Source organism: Rhinatrema bivittatum, chromosome 7 (assembly GCF_901001135.1).
Source record: "Rhinatrema bivittatum chromosome 7, aRhiBiv1.1, whole genome shotgun sequence".
Classification (NCBI taxonomy): domain Eukaryota; kingdom Metazoa; phylum Chordata; class Amphibia; order Gymnophiona; family Rhinatrematidae; genus Rhinatrema; species Rhinatrema bivittatum.
Window position 1 is genome coordinate 263,195,524 of NC_042621.1, and position 20,459 is coordinate 263,215,982.

General features: G+C 47.1%; 1 protein-coding gene across 2 annotated transcripts in view; it reads left to right on the forward strand.

Moving 5' to 3' along the window:
• The window catches only part of ARHGAP19 (Rho GTPase activating protein 19), a 171,367-nt gene that overhangs the window by 128,697 nt on the left and 22,211 nt on the right, over window positions 1-20,459 (forward strand). The window contains exons 9-10 of one of the 2 annotated variants that reach the window (XM_029610172.1): window positions 8,103-8,201; window positions 14,808-14,918. In XM_029610172.1, the coding sequence (XP_029466032.1) occupies window positions 8,103-8,201; window positions 14,808-14,918 (210 nt within the window). The remainder of the gene's footprint in view (window positions 1-8,102; window positions 8,202-14,807; window positions 14,919-20,459) is intronic. The other variant, XM_029610173.1, reaches the window with a different exon arrangement.

A 20,459-nucleotide genomic window follows, 5' to 3' on the forward strand; every position in this document is an offset into this window, starting at 1 on the left:
AAGGAGAATCTGTATTTCTTGAGTAAACCAACAGCCCTGATGAGAAAATCCTGCCTCTCTCCCCCCACCACCACACCTGCCGATGGTGTTCTGAGGCTTTTCAGCACAACAAAAAGGCCTGTATCCAGGGCAGATGGAGACAACTGGCTGAGCAACTAATCTGCCATCTGATTATAGTAAGTGCCTGCTGGAGTGGTTGATCACAGCGATCTTTGATTTTCATGCCTCTGAAGCTGCCTCGTTATGGAGAGGCCTTAATGCAGCTGCTGCTGCAGAGCTTGTGGCTGCTGTCACATGGCTAGCACAGTAAGGCCTCTCTGTTCTGTCTGCATCTGTGTAAGGGAGGTCCCTGGAGAATGTTCAAAAGCTGCTGATTTGGTAGCCGCTGTTTCTGGCTTGGTGGGGAAAGCCTGGGGGCCATTGCATGGGCGAATCCTGCATCAGAGGAGGTCTCAAGTGCACTGGTCCTGGTGGTAATGGTGGCCATATTAACTCATTCTCCTGCAGGCACCTCAGTTTCTCCACAATGGATTTCAGATTCCACGTTGGGTTCCGATTGTCACCTGGTTCTGGTTCCCATGAAGCGTGCTCCTTTGGGTCAGGCCAAGGATTTTGCTGATTTTTCCACTCGAGGACAAGCAGGAATGGTAGTCCTCGCACATGGATGATATCATCAGATGGAACCTGGCACGGAAAACTTCTGTCCAAGTTTCCAGAACTTTAACTTAGCACACTGAGCATGCCGTATACCACGCATCTATGTGGGGTCCCTTTTCAGTCTTTTTTTTTTTTCCACGGAGCTATTGCATTACGGTTTAATGAGCTCTTGGATTATTTTTTTACTTGTGGAAAACCTTTTCACCCGAATTTTTTTTTTCCTTCAGGTTTTTGCATTCCATCAACACCGGGGCCCTCTTGGTCCCTCCCATAGCTTCCTTAGATAGGTTTCTCTGCGTTTTTGGGTAAGTTTTCATTTCGACCTCCTCCATGGCAGCGGTGTCTTGGTGCCCGCTGGTCATTGTTGCCCACCATTGTTATCGTTGCCCACCATTGTTATCGTTTTTCATCTCTCTTTTTACGCTTTGATCATAGCTACTACCAGTTTTCGCCCGAAGGCCATGTCTATCATGGACCCCCATGACGTTTCATCCTGGGGCATTTCATGACATCTGGGGTTGTTGCAAGTGTGTCCAAATGACCCCGAAGAGATGTTATGCCCAACTCAATGATGAAGAAACTCTTCGGGTCAGGGAAGTCCAAGCCATCGACTTCGGCATTGGTGGCCATGGACTTTGGAGCCGCCCTGATGGACACCACGCCATTAACATCGTCTGTTCCGCTGATGGCGTCGGAAGTTGGCCACATTTGGACTCCTCCAGGTTGAGAGTTCAGGTTCCTCATCTTTGACCTCTGCACCGGGAAAAGACCGGGCTGAGTACCAAGGGAAGCCGAGGAAGCATCGGCACTAGTTGCCTTCAATGCATGGTGCCGGTCTCATGCTGTGATGCCCCCAAAATGACCCCAAGGCGAGGAGTGCCCATCCTCCATCAATGCCGGGGGTTCATGATAGTCTCAACTGGTCCTGATGCCAGTCACCAATTCACCTTGAGAATCCAAGGAAAATCTGGCCTCCCATCCTTCCTCTCAGTCAATGTTGGCTTCAGCAACTTTCAAGGAGAACCTGGAGCGGCACATCCAGCTGGTGGTGGAGCGGGCACTGCAGAGCATCTGTTCTGTGGCACTGACACAGCTCCAGTATGCTTTGGAACCGCTGTTGGAACAGCTCAATGTGCTCATCGGTTCCTGGGAGGCCATTGATGCCCAGCTGGGCACCTTTGCTTCCCCTGACCAATGCATTGGTTGTTCCCGGTTCCTCCAAGGAGGAAGCTCTGCCTAAGCCAGTAGAGTCACCGCGGCCTGCTGCCCCCATTCTAGCTTTGCCAAGGCCTACACCAAGTTTGCCAGTGACTGCGCCTCTGCCCGAAGGCTGAGCATCCAGGGCCTCATCCCCTGTTGATTACAGTGAGGATGGGGGTCCCTATGATCCCTGGGGGATGATGATATGGATCCCTTCTCTGAGGGCTCGGAAGGTCTCCCCTCAAACAGTCTCCTCCAGAAGAGTGAAGGAGGTCCCCCACTGGAGGACTAATCCTTCCTAGGTTTTGTGCAGGTAATGGCGGAAGCCATTCCATTTCATTTGTTGACGGAGGAAGATGCCAGACACAAGATGATGGAGATCCTCCAGTTTGTGGAGCCTCCTAAGGAAATCGTGGTAGTCCCACTGCACAATATCCTTAAGGAGCTGCTGTTGCAGATATGGGAACACCCCCTCACTGTGCCTCCCGTTAACAGAAAGGCACACAGGGTCTATCTTGTCCAGAAGGCTACCGGATTCAATAAGCATCAGCCCCCCCATCAATTGTTGGTCGTCGAGTCTGCCCTCGAGGGCCATGCACTCTCAGACGCATTCCTCAGCTCCCCCAGGGAAGGACCACAGGGCGTTAGACACTCTTGGGAGGAAAGTGGTCCAGGCAGCTATGATTATTGCCTCCTAAGAGCTGTACATGAGACAGTACTCGCAAGACCTCTGGAAGAAGGTGCAGGAGATAGCCGAGCAGCTGCCTCAGCAGCTGTAGGTCTCCCTCCTGTCACTGGTGCAGAAGGGCCTGGAGTGTGGGGAAACACGAGGTCTGGGGCGACCTACAATGTTTTTGAAATGGCAGTGAGGGCCTATGTAGTGGGAATCAGCGCCCACAGATTGGCAAGGCTGCAGACCTCGAATCTTCGTCCAGAGGTTCAGGAGCAGCTCAGTGACGTGCTGTGTACTGGGGAGAATCTCTTTGGACTATTTGTGGCACCTTTCAGAGTCTGGGCTCCAAACCAGCTCAGTCAGGGTCCATCTCAGCATGGTTGGTGCATACCATTGAGGCATCACTGGCACACCAATGTTGGCGCAGCCCTTGGTGAGTCGTTTTATGAGGGGCCTACTTCAGTTGAAGCCCCCTCTTTGGCCCCCTACTGCTTCCTGGGACCTTAACGTTGTCCTGGCACGGCTCATGCATCCTCCCTTCAAGCCGCTGCTTTCCTGGGATCTGAAGTTCCTTACCTGGAAAGTCATTTTCTTAGTGGCGATTACTTTGGCTTATAGAGTCAGTGAGCTTCAGGCCTTGGTCATGTACCTGCCATACACGTGTTTTTTCCATGATTGTGTGGTCTTGCGTACACACCTGAATTTCCTGCCCAATGTAGTGTCTGATTCCCACATCAATCAGTCCAATGTTCTGCCCACCTTCTTTCCCAGGCCTCATTCCCACCCAGGGTTCAGGCCCTTCATACTGTAGACTGCAAGAGGGCCTTGGCTTTCTACTTAGAATGCACAGCTGGGCACAAACAGTCCACTCAGCTCTTTGTGTCTTTTGACCCCAATAGGCTGGGCATGGCTGTGGGTAAGCAGACTTGTCCAACTGGCTAGCAGATTGTATCGCATTCTGCTGTGCGCAGGCAGGCCTTCAGCTATCTGGCCGCATCAAAGCTCACTCTGTGCGGGTCATGGTGACGTCTTTTGGTCATTTGCGAGCAGTTCCTGTCGAAATTTGTTGTGCCGCAACGTGGAGTTCTCTTTACATGTTTGCGGCTCACTACTGCTTGGACAAAGATGGGCGGGAGGATAGTGCATTTGGTCAGTCCGTCCTGCACAATCTTTTCCACACCTGAACCCAACTCTTCCAGCCTAGTGCCCTTGGTTGATGCCAGGCAGTCTCCTGCCAACCAACAGAGCCACAGTTGTGCCCGTTGGCACCTTATTCGGCATATGTTGGTCTCCTCCTATTCATGGAGACAGCCTGGAGCTTGGTATTCACTCACATGTGAGGACTACCATCCTGCTTGTCCTAGGAGAAAGCGCAGTTGCTTACCTGTAACAGGTGTTCTCCTAGGACAAGCAGGATGTTAGTCTTCAGGAATCCTGCCCGCCTCCCCATGGAGTTGGGTTCTCGTGCGTTTTGTTTTATTTTTTCGCTCGTATTTTTATCTGTGTTATGAGTCTGAAGGGGGACCTCGCAAGGACGCGCGGATAGTGGCATGCTGGTCATGCTCAGTGTGCAGGTCAAAGCTTCTAGAAACTTTGACAGAAGTTTTCCGTGCCAGGCTCCATCTGATGATGTCGCCCACATGTGAGGACTAACATCCTACTGTCCTAGGAGAACACCTGTTACAGGTAAGCAACTGCACTTTCCCAGGCCCCAAGGAGAACAAGCACTGCACAGTTTGGACTGCAAGCAAACTTCTGTCTGGAGTGGACAGAGGCCCATAGACGGTCCACCCAACTTTTTATTTCTTTTGATAAGAATAGGTTGGGAGTTGCCATTGCCAAACAAGACTCTATCCAACTGGCTAGCAGATTGCATCTCCTCCTATTTTGCCCAGGCGGGACTGCATCTTCAGGGTCATGTCAAGGCTCATTCTGTCAGAGCAACGTTGGTGGCCCACTTGCGACCAGTTCCTGTGGAGGAGATCTGCAAGGCTGTAACGTGGAGTTCTCTCCATACATTCACATCTCACTATTGTCTGGATAGGGATGGCCGACATGACAGTAAGTTCGGGCAGTCTGTCCTTTGGAATCTCTCTGAGGTGTAGAACCCAATTCTCCCTACCTTGGGCCCATTGTTTGGGCTCAGGCTGTCTCCCCTTCTGTTACCAACAGCACTGTTGTTGTGCTCTTTGGCACTTGGTTGATGGTGTTGGTCCTCTTTTGTTTTGGAAAGCAGCCTGTAGCAAGGGATTCACCCATGTGTGAGGAAAATCATCCTGCTTGTCCTTGGAGAAAACAGAATTGCTTACCTGTAACAGGTGTTCTCAAAGGACAGCAGGATGTTAGTCCTCACAAAACCCTCCCACCACCCTGTGGAGTTGGGGGTTTCTCCTTTTTTTTTTTTTTTTTAAATTAATTGTGATTCTATGTTACAAGACTGAAGAGGGACCCCGCATAGATGCATGGTATAGGACATGCTGGACATGCTCAATATACCATGTGAGAGTTCAGGAAACTTTAACAGAAGTTTTCCATGCTGGGCTTCATCTGATAATGTCACCAATGTGTGAGGACTAACATCTTGCTGTCCTTGGAGAACACCTGTTACAGGTAAGCAACTCTGCTTTCCCCAATCTCCATACCTGAGAATTTTTGCTTTCCAGTCACCCTAAGATTGCTGTGGAATAGTAGGGGTGAGGAGGAGGGTGCACAGACTTTCTCTTCTCTCTCATACACACACACACACGTAGGCGTTCATTCTCACTCACACACACACGCTCACATAAACATGCTCTCTCTCATTCATACATGCACTCACACACACCCACATGCTTCCTTTCAAACACAGTGCTGTCTCTCATACATATGCTCATTCCCCCTCTCTCACACTGTCTCACACACACACACACACGCTTCCTTTCTTATACACATGTGCTCTGACACGCATGCTCACATCCACACTACCTCCCGCTCACACAAATGCGCTCTCACACATACACATTCCCTCTCTTCTCAAATATACGTTCTCACTCACATACATATGGTCCCTCTCTCTCATAAACACATGCTCTGTTACATACCCACACACACACACATACAAGCTCCCTTTCTCTCATACACTCAGGCTCCCTCTCTTTCTGTCGATCACACAGGTTCTTTCACACCCTCTCTCTCATACACATCCTCTTTCACTGGTCCTCCCCCTCACTCAGGCTGCTGGTGGTCCCACAGCCTGCTTCACTCTTCTGCTGCTGGCGAGATGGGGTGCGCCGGTGGCCTGTTGGGCCTGCTTTGTTCTTCTGCCACCGGCAAGAATGGCCCGAAGCCGCCTTCATTCTTCTGTTGCCGGCAAGATGAGGTGCACTGGCAGCTTGCCAGGCCTTCTTCGCTTTTTGATTGCCGGTGAGTTGGAGTGTGCCGGTGGCCTGTCGGGCCTCCTCTATAGTGGCCACCATGGGATGGGGTCCAGTGGTGGCCTGTGAGGCCTCTTCTTGGCATGGGCTTTTTCAGCTTTTGGACTCCCTGTTTTGGTCTGGCAGATCCCAGATTGGTAACCACTGTGCTAGTTCAACCATGGTCAGTAGTGGAGCTTCTTTGTTTTCCCTTCTAGGCCTCTGATAGGCAGGATTTTGCACAGAATTTAATTGAAGAGCAATCTTGTTATCCTCGTAGCTCTAGATTGGCCTCGAGGACCTTAGTATGCAGATCTGTTGAGACTTCAGATCGACTGACACCTACAGCTCCCAGATGCCTGTGGACTATTGGTACTGGGTCCCATCATCATGGAAGGCCAATTTCATTCTATCTTAAGGCCTGGCTCTTGTGAAGTCACGTTTGAGAAAAAGAGGTTATTCTTCTTTGGTAATTTCTAACTTTCTAAAAGCCCATAAGATTTCTATTACTTTAGCTTATATTCAGGTGTGGCGCATTTTTTATATGTTCTGCAAGCATTGATTGGTCTCTCCCTAGCATTCTGTTAATCCTTGCATTTTGTCCTTCAGAGAAATGTTGGTAAAGGTTTAGCCTTGAATTCTCTGAAAGTTCAGGTTGCAGCTATCTCCTGTTATAGGGATATTTCAATAGCCGCTTATCCAGATGTGTCCCAGTACCTTCAAGGAGTGAAAAGGTTGCGGCCTCCATTTAAATTTTGGTTTCTCAGTGGGATTTCAATCTCATTCTTAAGGCGTTGGTATCGCCTCCCTTTGAAACCCTAAAATAGGTTTCTCTTAAGCATCTTTCCTTGAAGGTGGTATTTCTAGTAGCAGTCTGTTCAGCTTTCCATATTTTGGAGATTTGGGCTTTATGTAGAGCCCCTTTCTCATCATTGTGTCCAACTTTGTGTTTTTTCAGCCTATATCTTCCTTTCTTCCAAAGGTCATGTCCACATTCCATATTAATCATTCTGTTTCTCTGCCAACCTTTTTGATGGAAGAGTATTGCGAGGGTAACAAGTCACTGAGATATCTGTACATTCGTTGGGTGCTCATCCGGTCTTAAAGCTAACTAATTCTTTCTGTAAGACGGATAGACTTTTCGTGTTGGGAGGACTGTACAAGGGTGAAGCGGCCTCTAAAGCTACGTTGGCTAGACAGATCAGCATATTTACTCAAGTGCCAGCATATTTACTCAAGTGCCAGTAGACCCAGAGATTATTTGTGCTCATTTTTCTAGAGCTCAGTTTTCTTCTTGCATGGAAGCGGTTGCTGTGGCACAGAAGGATATTTGCAAGGTAGCAATTTGATCGTGTCTATGTTCTTTTGCGAAGCACTATAGATTGGATGTTTTTGCTAAGGAAAATGCAGTATGTGAAGTTGGAGTTCTCAATGTGGCCCTTACTTGCTCCCTCCTTTCTTAGTGGGGCTTTGGTTCTTCGCATCTTTAAGGACTGGACTGGTGTAGCAGAATGAAATGGAAAGAGACATTTTTACATGTTAATTTTCTTTCCATGAATCCTTATACACCAGTCCAGGACCCTCCCAGGAAGTTGGGTCATTTTGAATCATGGAAAATGCATAGGTTGGATTTCTGTTGAGCATGTGTGTGTGTGTTGTGTGTGTGTGTGTGTGTGTGTGTGTGTGTGTGTGTATATATATATATATATATATATATATTATATTTTCAGTGCTTTGTCAGTACTGCACCATTTCTAAATAATAGTATGATGTCATGGGAAAAGATGGTGTGCTTTGCCTCCATTTGCTAGTAGGGGGGAAATAACACACCTGTACCACTAATGAGTCTTACTATCTGTTGGAGACAGAGAATACTGGATCTTTCTGTGCTGTAAGTAGTGGTGATGATGTCATGGGAAAAGACAGTGTGCTCTACCTCCATCTGCTGGTAAGGGAAAGTAATCAACCTGTAAGGACTGGATTAGTGTAGCAGAATTCATGGAAAAAAAATTAACAGGTGAAAATTTTTCCTTGAGACGAAGAAGAAAAGTATCCTCTTTATAAGTCCCAAAAGAAAGCAAGAATCAAGAAATATGCAGGATCTAGATAGTATGTGTGCTTCTTTAAAGGGAAAATGAATAATTAAAATGGTGACGCAGGATTTTTTTTATCTTCTTAAGTTTACTAAACAGCCAAATGCTGGCACTCCTGTTTCTGACATGCACACTCCTTCAGGCAAGAAGCATGCTCGTTCACGGTCCTTCAGCGGGCTCATCAAGGTAAGCCCTTCAGAAGCTTCATCTTTAAAATATAGGCTATGTAAGCCTTATGGCTGTAAGTTAAATTGCAGATATTTATCTTCTGTTCACATTTATTTATAATTCTGTTTTTAATGCAGCAATTTGCTCTTTGTGAGTTCTATCATCATTTTTTGAATTTTATGTCTTCAGTTTGTGCTAAATGAGCACATTAGCATCCCATGAGTAGCCAAAGAAGAAGTATAAAATGTTTCTGGGCAGACTGAGGGAAAGGCCAGCAGATTTATGTCAAGGTTTGATTAGTTTGTGTAATTAGGGTATTATATCAAAGTTGCTTTAATTTGATAGCATCTAAGGCAACTCACATATCTGTTCAAGTCCAGTTGGCATTAATAAGTGATCACTTGGCTAGCTGAGTTGACAGCGCTAGACTTCTCTTAAATTTTCTAGCTAATCTGTAGATTGTACCACAATTAAATGTCTTGAAACCTTAATGTGCCTTATGCTTAGCTGCATTTTAAGCTACATCACATTTTGTGATAATCAGGCTGAAAAGATGTTGCAAGAAAAGACAGTTCAGTTCCTTTACATATTTCAGATAATGTAGTTTTTCTGTCAGTAAGCAGGCTGAATTAGCCATTATGCGTGGGTGGGTGATTTCATTTGGCGGAACCAAATGGAGTCGTCTCTCCAAGCTAGTAGAGCTTTGAGCTCTACTGAGCATGTGCAAGAGTTCCCATGTGAGCGTTGCCTTGTAAGCCTCCTCAGGCACAGACCTACACACTCTCTCCTCTTATTTTCCTCTAAATATCTTTTTTGGTGGCATGTGCCTCACAAAATATTTTCTAAGTTGCCTCGCTGTCTCTGCAGCCTCACAGCAGCACTTTTCAGTGCTACTAAAAAAAAAAAAAGCGTAGTTCCACCATGTCTGGCTAGAAGAAAGTCAGCAAAGGTAAGTGATTTTAACAGTTGCATCTGTGATAAGATTATGTTCCTCAGCAATGGCCACGAGCTGTTACCAATACCTCAGGCCGGAACACAACCAGAACTGTTATGCTTGTAGACTGATGTCCCCGTACTTGTAGCATTCTAGAGCGCTTTGTATCAAGTAACTGCATAAATCTCTGCTCTGATATCTATCCACCAATTCTATATGGTGCAGTATATTCATGATTACATTCAAAAGCTGAAGCCTTTCCTACATCTATTGACCAAGGGCCCCTATTATCCTCAACCACTCCTGGAAGCGGAAGAAGGCATCCGCCACCTACTTGTATCTATCTGATTCATTTGATTCTATTTTACATACTTCTCAGCCTCCATTGAAGCTAGACATATGGCATGGCTGTGGGAAAGCAGTATCCGTGCGGAATTTCATGAGAAAATGGTAAACCTCCCATGCTTGGCGGACAATCTTTTCAGTGAAAACTTCAGGTCACTCAGATAAGACCAAAATGTGGCAGTGCAATCTCTCTCTGGCTCCTGAACAGCCCTCCATGTTGATATCACTTCTCCCCAAACAAGAGATCATACTTCCACAGGTGGCCTTAGCGGTCTTTTCAACAGTACTGCCTGCCACCACCTGTGGCCAGGCCTCAATAAAGGGAATGCAATAAGCCAAACAGCACACAAGCCCAGACTGGGGCCTAGTTCTTGATCGTTCCGAACAGTCCATTTCCCGCTCTGCTAGTAGTGGGAAGAATTCATCATTTCATGAAGAGTGATGTCAGATCACCAAGGACCTCTGGGTCCTCCAAATTGTGCAGTCTGGGTTTTGGTTGCGTTTCTCCTTACCACTATCCCTTCCACATTGTTTGATGCTCTATCTGAATCTGTCTCATCTGCCAAAGCTTTGTATAGAAGTCCAACTGCTTCTCAGACAAGCAATAGAGCCAATCCCAGAGTCTTAAAATGCAGACTTTCTATTCCCAATATTTTCTTATTCCCAAGAAAACAGAATTGCAGCCTATTCTGGAGATGTCTGAACAAACACATACTCAGAGAAATTCAAAATGAATTCCCTGGGCATGATTCTCCTTTACATACAGAAGAATGAATGAATGTGTGTCCTGGATCTAAAGTATGCACATGCTCACATACCTATCCACCCATTGTATTGGCGCTAATTCCACTTCCATATGGATTCTTCCCATTTCCAACACAAAATAATCCCATTTGGCCTTTCATCAGTCTGGAGGGTCTTCACAAAATGCCTTGAGGTAGTGGCGGCTCATCTGGCAGCTTATCTGCATCACCAGAGAATACAAGTCTTCCCATACCTGGAAGATTGGCTAATCACAGTGAACTCCTGTGCCACTTGGGTTTTCCAGTAAACAAGAAGTCAAGCCTGGAGCCCTCTCAGAGACTCAAGTTCATTGGGGTTTGGATAGACTCACTGCAATAAAGAGCATTCCAGCCTCCCAACCGAGCAAGCACCATGACATTGCTCATTTTCAAGCTACTGTGCTCTCCATGCTCGACAGCCAGAAGGCTTCTCATGGTCCTCTATCATATGGCAGCAGCCATCCATGTGGTTCCGCTGACCCACCTTCATATCATTTATCTCTAATGGGGTCTACATACCCAGTGGAATCAACTAACACAACCACTTTTATCACCAGCGCAAATTACAGTGGCAGTGAAACCAGAGTCTCACCCCTGAGTTCTCCAGGAAGGAGCCCATCTTCGCTTGCTCCCTTATGAAGTGGTACTGGCAATGGATGCCTATTTGAAACATGGGCATCTGGTCTCTTTGGAAGAGCTGTTGCCAAATCAAGCTACTAGACTTGAGAACAATCAGACACGCTCTATCAATGTTCGTGAATCTCTTTCACGGAAAGAACATCTTTATTCAAACTGACAACTAAGTTATGTTTTACATCATCAAGCAAGGAGGATTAGGGTCATGGCCTCTCTGCCAGAAAGCCTTAAAAATCTGGAAATGGGCGGAAAGAAATCAAGTTGTTCTACAGGCCACCTATCTGCTAGGCATCTCCAACATGCTAGCAGATCGATTCAGCGGAGATTTTGACCACAGCAATCAGTGGCTGCTGAACTGTTCATCTTATGGGGGTCTGCTGTTAGTAGATCTATTCGCATCACAACAGAGCACAAAACTAAATCAATTTTGCTCAATTCTTCCAAGCTCAGACTGGCTCGGGACGCTTTCCTCCTTGGCTGGGGACAAAGCCTCATGTATGCTTTTTCTATTGTTACTATTTATCGCCAAGACAATGCAGAAGGTTCTTCAGGATCATGTTCAGCCACTCCTCATACCCCCAGCAAGGCCCAGGAAGATCCTGGATATAACTTTCCAGCAGTCCTCCCATACATCTGGGAACAGACCCTGGCTTGTTAACTCAGGAAGACTGGACACTTTTTCATCCCAATCTATCAGTCCTCAATCTAACGGCTTGGATGTTGAGCACTCAGTGATTGTGGGTCTCCACTTACCTACAGAGATTTTTAAGTGGAGATCCGCTTACTTTCTAGTCTCATCTAGAAAGCCTTTAAATGGAATAGGTAATCCAATTGGTGCCAACAGAACACTTTGGACCCATTTTATTGTAAATTCAAGCAGCTGCTGAAATACTTGCTCCATCTTTCTGACTCAGGCCTCACCACCTCTTTGGTGTAAGTGCACTTCAGCGCTATAGTGGCTTGCCATGCTAGATAGTAAACCGATCTTTACTCATATGCTGATATCTTGTTTCATGAAAGTCTGTCATGTCAAGCCTCTGGTACAAAAACCACTTGTTCCATGGGACCTGAATGTCGTCCTTTCCTAACTAATGCGTTTTCCCTTTGAGCCCTTGGAGTCAACTTCTCTAAAGTACTTGACATGGAAGGTGGTGTTCCTCGTCATAGTGACTTCAGCTAGAAGAGTCAATGAACTCCAAGCTCTCATCCCTATTCTCCATACATACAATTCTTCCAAAATAGAGTGGTGCTCTGTAGCCACCCAAAGTTTCTACCAAAGGTAGTCTCAATTTTCCATATCAATCAAGTCATTGTATTGCCTAGCACCTTTCCAAGGCCCCATACACATGAAGACGAAAAAACCCTCCATATTCTGGACTGTAATAGGACTTTAGCGTGTTACAAGAAACACTCAGCTGCATTGTCAAACCTCTCAACTGTTTGTCTCATATAACAGGCTAGGAGTAGCGGTCACCAAGCATACTTTGTCTAACTGGCTGACTGAGTGCATTCACCACTGCTAAACCTTAGCAGGGACTGCAAGTCACAAACTCTTTGAAGGCTAATCAAGTGAGCCATGGCTGCTTCTGCTGCTCATCTTCGAGAAGCACCCATCAAGGATATCTGCAAAGCTGCAACTTGGTCATCAGTTCACACCTTTACGTCCCACTGCTATCTTGATAACCTCTCAAAGACTGTCAGTAAATTTAGACAGGCAACTTTGCGAAATCTGTTCTTGCTGTAGTCTACTGTCCATGATGGGAGCCAGGTTGTTTACTAAGTAAATGCTTCACTGCAATCCTCAGTTTGGGACTCCTCATATGTAATGGATAATTCAGCCTACTTATTGGCAGAAAAAGCAAGTTTGCTTACTGTAAATACTGTTTTCCATAGATAGGATGAAATAGCCATGGAGATTCATCCACATAGCTAGAATTAATTTTGAGTAGACTCATAAGGCAACACCTATGCCAGATCTCTCGCACATTCTCAGAGTTCAAAGCTCTACTAGCTCAGAGATGAAGCCGGTGCTGCTGGATAACTTCACCCACCCACATGTAATGGCTAATTTATCCTGCTATCTATGGAAAACATCACTTACTGTAAGCAAATTTGCTTTATGTACAAGAAAAACACATTGGGGTACATTTTTAAACATAGCGCGCGTGCGTACTTTTGTTCGCACACCAGGCGCAAACAAAAGTACGCCGGATTTTATAAGATACGCCCGTAGCCGCGCGTATCTTATAAAATCCGGGGTCGGCGTGTGCAAGGGGGTGCACATTTGTGCAACTTGCGTGCACCTAGCCCTGCGCGCGCTGCCCGTTCCCTCCGAAATCGGAGCGGCCTTGGAGGGAATTTTCCTTCCGTTTCCCTCCCCCCCCCCCCCCCCACCTCTGTCGCAGAAGTTACGCCTGCTCGAAGCAGGCGTAACTTAGCGCGCCATGTTCCGATCCGGGGGCTGGTCCGGAGACCGCGGCCACTCCCCCGTGCTGAAACCACGCCCGCGTCACGCCCCCCCAACACGCCCACCCCAAGAAAGCCCTGGGACTTACGCGCGTCCCGGGACTTTGTGCGCGCTGGAAACCTATGCAATATAGGCTCGGCACACGCAGGGGCGTTTTAAAAGGGTTATGCGCGTAACCCTTTTAAAATCTGGCCCATTATTTCCCCGATTTCCTTCCAGGCATCTTATTCCCCATTCATTCCTAAGAGTTGGGGGAAAAATTATAAACTTGATTAGAAGTAGTTGAACAACAGGTTTCATGTGGTAGTTGGTAGGGTCTGTTTTGCTGAAGGGAAAGTGATCGACAGGTGTCGCGAGGATAAGTGCTAGGCCCATTTATCTTCAGTGTCTTGTATCGGTGATAGTATGGAAGGATTAGAAGGAAAAGTATTTATTTATACATATATATTCTGCAATATCCAAAATTCTATGCAGAGAACAGTTAAATGCAATCATAAAAAAAATTACACAAATGACAAAGATATGAGCCACTAGCATGTTTGCAGATAATATGAAAATTTGCAGCAGAAGTAATTAAGATGAAGATGAAATTGGTAAAGAGGTAAAAAAATAAGACACACACTTTAATTCAGTCATGCATTTGGAACACACAAATCCAAGGGCCAAATATCCTTTTGGAGGCGATGAGGAACTAGCAGTCTCCAAACAAGAAAGAGACATGGGGATCATGAACTCTGATCTCATGTAGCCAGTCAGTGTGAAAAAGCATTCGGGAAAGCTGAGATTTCACTATTAGGAGGAAGCAGTATTCCTTTTCTACAGATCTCCTAAGATCCCACCCAGAATTCTGTGTTCAGTTCTGGAGACTATATCTACAGAAAGACATTGACAGGATAGAGGCAGATTAAAGAAGGGCCACCAAAATGGTGCATGGACTTCACTATAAGCTATACATAGACTGAAAGAGTTAGATGCACTCTGTAAAAGAAAGATGGGGAAAGGGAAGATATGATACAAACATTCAAATATCAAACAGGCTTCAATAAAGTACCAGAAAGAAGCTTTTCCATAGACTGAAAAGCTCAAGGATACAGGGCAGGTCATATGAAACTGAAGGGAGAGAAACTCAAAAGGGATGTAAGAAAATACTTTTCACTGAAAGGGTGGTGGAAAGATCGAAACCAAAATAGTGGCTGATTTTGAGCCTGCATGGGAAAAGCACAAAGGAATATTTGTAGCAGAGGGGAGAGAAGACCACAGATTAAGACCTGACAACACAATGAGCAGGAATAAATGGGCAAACTGGACCAAATGATCCTTTTTTGCCAATACCTTCTGTTTCTAATAATGAATTGCCTGTTCAGCAACTTGCTGCATTGTTGCAATAGAAGTACTATCCCCATGCATTGCATTTCCTTCAGGTACACCATCCTTGTCTTTGTTTTCTTTTCCTGCACTAGCGAAAAGTTTTGGGAAATCAGATAATCCTGGAAAGGAAAACCAGAAATGTGACTTCAGAATCTTCAACAACTGGAGAGACAGAAAGCACTAGCAAAGAAAATGTGCACTTGGTAAATACTGGTAACTGCTTGCTACACCTAGTATTTTAAATATGTCGGGGATCAAGGAGCATGTTAACAGCAAAGTGGCAGCTAACATGGAAATATAAATAAGGGGAACCCTTTTTATATTTATTATAGTACTATTCCAAATGAGGATTTGCAGTGTGGTCATTGTGTAGAATTCCCCCCTGTACTCTACTCCAGGGGAGAATTCTACACAATGCAGAATATACTCAGAATTCCTCCCTGTCAAGTAGAAGACATTCGTGTGAGCATGGTAATATAAATACCCAATGGGAGCAGGGCTGTGCACCACCATATATCAACTTCAGGCCTGCCAGCAATCTTTTATCTCCCTCTCCCTCCTGCTGGCAGGAGGTGTCAAAGCACTACCTCTTACCTTCGGCTGCCTTCTCTTCTGCCAGCCTTCTTCTGAAGTTTGAGCCACACAGAGTTCTGTAGTATTGCATGACCTGCCAGCCACATGTGGTTCAAATTTCAGATAGAAGCTAACTGAGGAGGCAGCCACAGGAGATGCCCTGCCCTCCAACTCCTGCCAGTGGAAGAGGATCACACCTGAGAGGAAGGAAGGAAATGATAGGTGGAATGTTGGGGTGGCAGATCGCACTAGGATGGGTGAAGAGAGAATTGCACTGGGAGGGGGGAAATAAGGATGTGAATGAGCAGGAGGAAAGGGAAAAGTTAGTAAACATGGGGGGGGGGGGAGAAAAGATGATTATGCCAACTCCCCACTTCCTCCTCCTATCTCCTGCTGCCCCACATCCTCACCTACCCCCACCCACCATCCTGGGTCTCCTGTCTCCTGCCTGCCCAAACACAGGTTCCTCTGCTTTCTATCCCTGCCCACTTTTCACCCCATTTTCAATCTCCATTCATAGCTTTGTCTTGCTCTGTTGCATAATACTGCTTCAGTCAATGTTGCTGAATTTTTAAATTCTTACAGGACAAGCAGGATGGTAGTCCTCATCAGGATGGAGCCCAATCACGGAACACTTTTGTCAAAGTTTCTAGAACTTTGGCACCTACTGGGCATGCCCAGCATAGCACCAACCCTGCAACCATCAGGGGTCCCCCTTCAGTCTTCTTTTTTCCGCGCAGCAGTAGCCACGCGGGTTAAGGAGCTCTTCAGAGATTCCTGACAGGAATTTTTCCTCACGGAACTTCATCAAAAACTTTCAAAATATTTACCCCACAGGGGTCCCCTTATCGATATCTTTGCTTCGCGGTCGAACGGTAAGTTTTTTTTGTCTGCTTACGGTCAATTCCCGTTGAGTTTTTCCCTCGTGGCCTACTGGCCATCGACCGCACCGCGGCTAAATTTTGTCGAGGCCATGGCATCAGGTTTCTGTCTGTACCCTGACTGCGCTCGAATGATGTCCATCACTGACCCTAACACGGTCTGTGTGATGTGTTTGGGGTCAGACCATGATGTCCTTACTTGCACCAAATGTGCTCAAATGACACCAAAGTGTCGCAAGGCTCGGCTGGAGAAGATGGGACTTCTCTTTCGACCAAAAACCCCAACTCCATCGATAGCTTCGACGTCGTCTGAAACAGTGCTGTCTACTTTACGCCAGCACCAGGAAACCACTGCTGCCTGACCAGCGTCGACTATTCCGCAGATGTCGACCCCCCCCCTCTGTTCCTCCTCAGGGAAAAGACCGAGGAGAACATTGAGAAAAACATAGACACCGCCATCGTAAACTTCAGGCCACCGATACAGGCAAGTCCTCTGTGTCAACTTCATCTGAGCCACCGACAAAGAAATCCCATACAGAAAAGGCCCCATCCTCTTCTGTCTCTGGGTCACCGATGCATTCCCCACCTGGACAGATGCTGGGATCCGCGATTCCACTTTCACCGGTGGACCTTCGGCTACGCCAGTGCTGCCTCCTACTCCGGAACCGGGTATCCATTCCCCAGGTTTCCGTGAGGAATTGGATCGGATGATCCAAGAGGCCATCGGTAAAGCACTCCAGGGGTTCAAACCTCCATCGCTGCCAGTTGCTGCTCCGGCCACCGATCCGATACCCATGGCGCTTGCACCGCTATTGGCAAGAATGGATAAGTTAATCGGTGCCCTTCCTCCGGTGGATCCGAGAGAACCGATGGGCCAGATTTCTTCCTCACAGAGTGCTACCACCGACACAACCATCGATGTCACCGATTCCATCGGTGCCCCCATCAATGCCTTCGATTCCACCTTTGAGGCCATCGATGCCTAGGCCCAGACCTTCCGGAATAACACCGTTACTCCCTTCTGATGAACATATGGGAGCTGGTGATGAGCCATACAATCCCTGGACCAATGATTCATCCCAGGATACAGATGATCTACCTTCACAACCCTCTCCTCCTGATGAAAGGACTTGTCCTTTATCAACTTTGTAAAAGAAATGTCTGAAACAGTTCCATTCCAGCTTCAGACTGAAGAGGACTCTAGGCATCAGGTGCTAGAACTTCTCCAACTTCTCGATGCTCCTAAGGAAATCATGTCTATCCCTATTCATGACATCCTCTTGGACCTTTTAAAGAGAAATTGGGAGCGTCCTGGCTCTGTGGCACCTGTCAACCATAAGGCAGATGCCACCTATCTAGTTCAGTCAGCCCCTGGCTTCCAGAGAGCTCAGCTAGACCATCACTCAGTGGTTATGGAGTCAGCCCAGAAGAGGGCACGACGCTCCAAACCCCACTCTTTCATTCCCCCAGGAAAAGAACAGAAATTTATGGATGCATTTGGAAAGAGAGTATTCCATGGGTCAATGCTCATCTCTCGCATTGCTTCCTATCAACTGTACATGACCCAGTACAACAGGGCCCTGTTTACGAAGATTCAGGAATTTGCTGAAGCCTTACCTCCGCAATTCCAAGACTAACTTCATGCCCTAGCACAAAAAGGTTTAGATGCTGGCAAACATGAGATGCGGTCGGCATACAACATCTTCGACACCGCCTCCAGAGGCAGGTATTAGTGCGAGAAGATGGGCCTGGTTAAAGTCTTCAGACCTCAGACCAGAGGTACAGGACAGATTAGCTGACTTGCCCTGTACTGGGGATAATCATTTTGGAGAAAAGATTCAAGAAGCAGTGGTGCAGCTCAGGGACCACCAAGAGACTCTGTGCCAGCTCTCCTTACTGCCTTCTGATCTCTCTTCCTCTTCCAAAAGATCTTTTAGGAGAGATTCCAAGAGACAGGTCTACCGGCAAAGAAGATACTATCCCCCGGCATCCAGGGGTCGGCCTTCTAAGCCTTACCAAAAAGGCCAATCCAAGCAACCTCGAATACAGAAGTCACAGCCAGCTCCCCAGTCAGGTCCAGCGTCTGGCTTTTGACTCCCTCTTAGAGAGCAGTACCCAGCCTCCACTTCCGGCTATTCCCGGTGACTGTGTGCCACTTCTCCAAACCATGGCATACAGTCACCACAGATCAGTGGTTACTCGCTGTAGTAACTCAAGGTTACCACATCAACTTTCTCTCTGATCCCCTGGATTCCCCACCTCGGCTTACGTGGGGAACATCTCACCACTCATCACTCCTGGAGCAGGAGGTCTCCCTCCTCCTCCAGTCCCAAGCAATAGAGCCAGTGCCCCTCTCCCAACATGAGCAAGGGTTCTATTCTCGTTATTTCCTGATACCAAACAAGTCAGGTGGTGTTCGCCCAATACTGGATCTTCGCACCCTAAACAAATATCTACAAAGAGAAAAGTTCAAGATGGTGACATTGGGTTCTCTTCTTCCCCTTCTCCAAAGGGAAAACTGGCTCTGCTCTCTAGACCTCCAGGACGCCTACACACACTTTTCAATTACTCCGTCACATCGCAGATTCCTGCGGTTCCTAGTAGGCCCAAAACACTTCCAATATAGAGTATTACCATTCGGCCTATCATCTGCCCCACATGCGTTCACCAAGTGTCTCGTAGTGGTAGCTGCCTTTCTCAGGAGTCAGTGTCCACGTCTACCCCTATCTCGATGATTGGTTGATCAGGGCACCCACTCAGCAAACTGCACTGACATCCCTTGTCTCACGTGGCATACCCTGATCTCCCTAGGGTTTCTCATAAACTATCCAAAATCCAGGCTAGTTCCTTCTCAAACCCTATCGTTCATAGGGGCCGATTTGGACACTCTAAAAGCGAAAGCCTTCCTACCTCAGGATCGAGCTCTCACTCTCGCTTCTCTGGCCCATCGACTTCAGTTTCGACAACACTCAACTGCACGTCACTTTCTGATCTTACTGGGTCATATGGCCTCCTCGGTGCATGTCACTCCCATGGCCCACCTTGCCATGAGAATAATGCAGTGGACTCTAAAATTGCAGTGGATTCAGTCTTCTCAGCCAATGTCCACCATTGTCCACATCACCAACCAGCTCCACTTATCGCTGGCTTGGTGGATAAACCAATCCAATCTTCTTCACGGCCTTCCATTTCAGGCTCCAGAACCTCAAATAACCTTGACAACAGATGCCTCCAACCTCGGCTGGGGTGCATATGTTGCAAACCTGCAAACTCAGGGCATTTGGTCTCCAGAGGAAGCCAAACACCAAATAAATTTCCTGGAGCTTCGTGCAATCAGCTATGCTCTCAGGGCTTTCAGGATCACCTTTCCAATGTGTTGGCAGACAAGCTGAGTCGCACTTTTTCAATCGCACGAATGGTCCCTCAACCCCACTGTAGCGGACTCAATATTCCAACATTGGGGTTACCCTCACATAGACCTCTTTGCGTCAATTCAATTGTGTCCACAAAGTAGGGAACTTCTACTCTCTCACTCGCAGCCAACAATTTCATCCAAGAGACGCTTTCTCCCTCTCGTGGGCCAGCGGTCTCCTTTATGCGTACCCTCCACGTCCACTCATTTCAAAGACTCTCGTGAAGTTGCGAAGGGACAAGGGGCTAATGATTCTGATTGCCCCTCATTGGCCACGTCAGGTCTGGTTTCCAATTCTCCACGACCTATCAGTACACCGGCCATTCCTCTGGGGAAGGACCCGCTTCTGATCACTCAGAACAATGGCTGCCTTCATCACCCCAGCCTCCATGCCCTCTCCCTGACTGCCTGGATGTTGAAAGGTTAATACTTCAACCTCTTAACCTTTCAGAGCCGGTTTCCCATGTCCTAGTAGCTTCACGAAAGCCTTCCACAAGGCAGTCTTATTACAAATGGAACAGGTTTAGGTATGGTGTACTTCCATGTCCATCGATCCCTTCACTTGTTCCACACTGACGTTTCTGGACTACCTGTGGCACCTGTCAGAGTCAGGCCTCAAAACTTCTATCAGGGTACATGTCAGTGCGGTAGCCGCCTTCCATAAAGGTGTCAGGGATGTACCTATTTCAGTACAACCCCATGTAACACGCTTTTTGAAGGGCTTGCTCCACCTTAAATCTCCACTGCACCCTCCGGTCCCTTCCTGGGACCTCAATTTGGTTTTGGGGCGGCTCATGAAACCGCCATTTGAGCCTCTCCAATCCTGTGATCTCCGTTATCTCACCTGGAAAATGATATTTCTTTTGGCAATCACATCC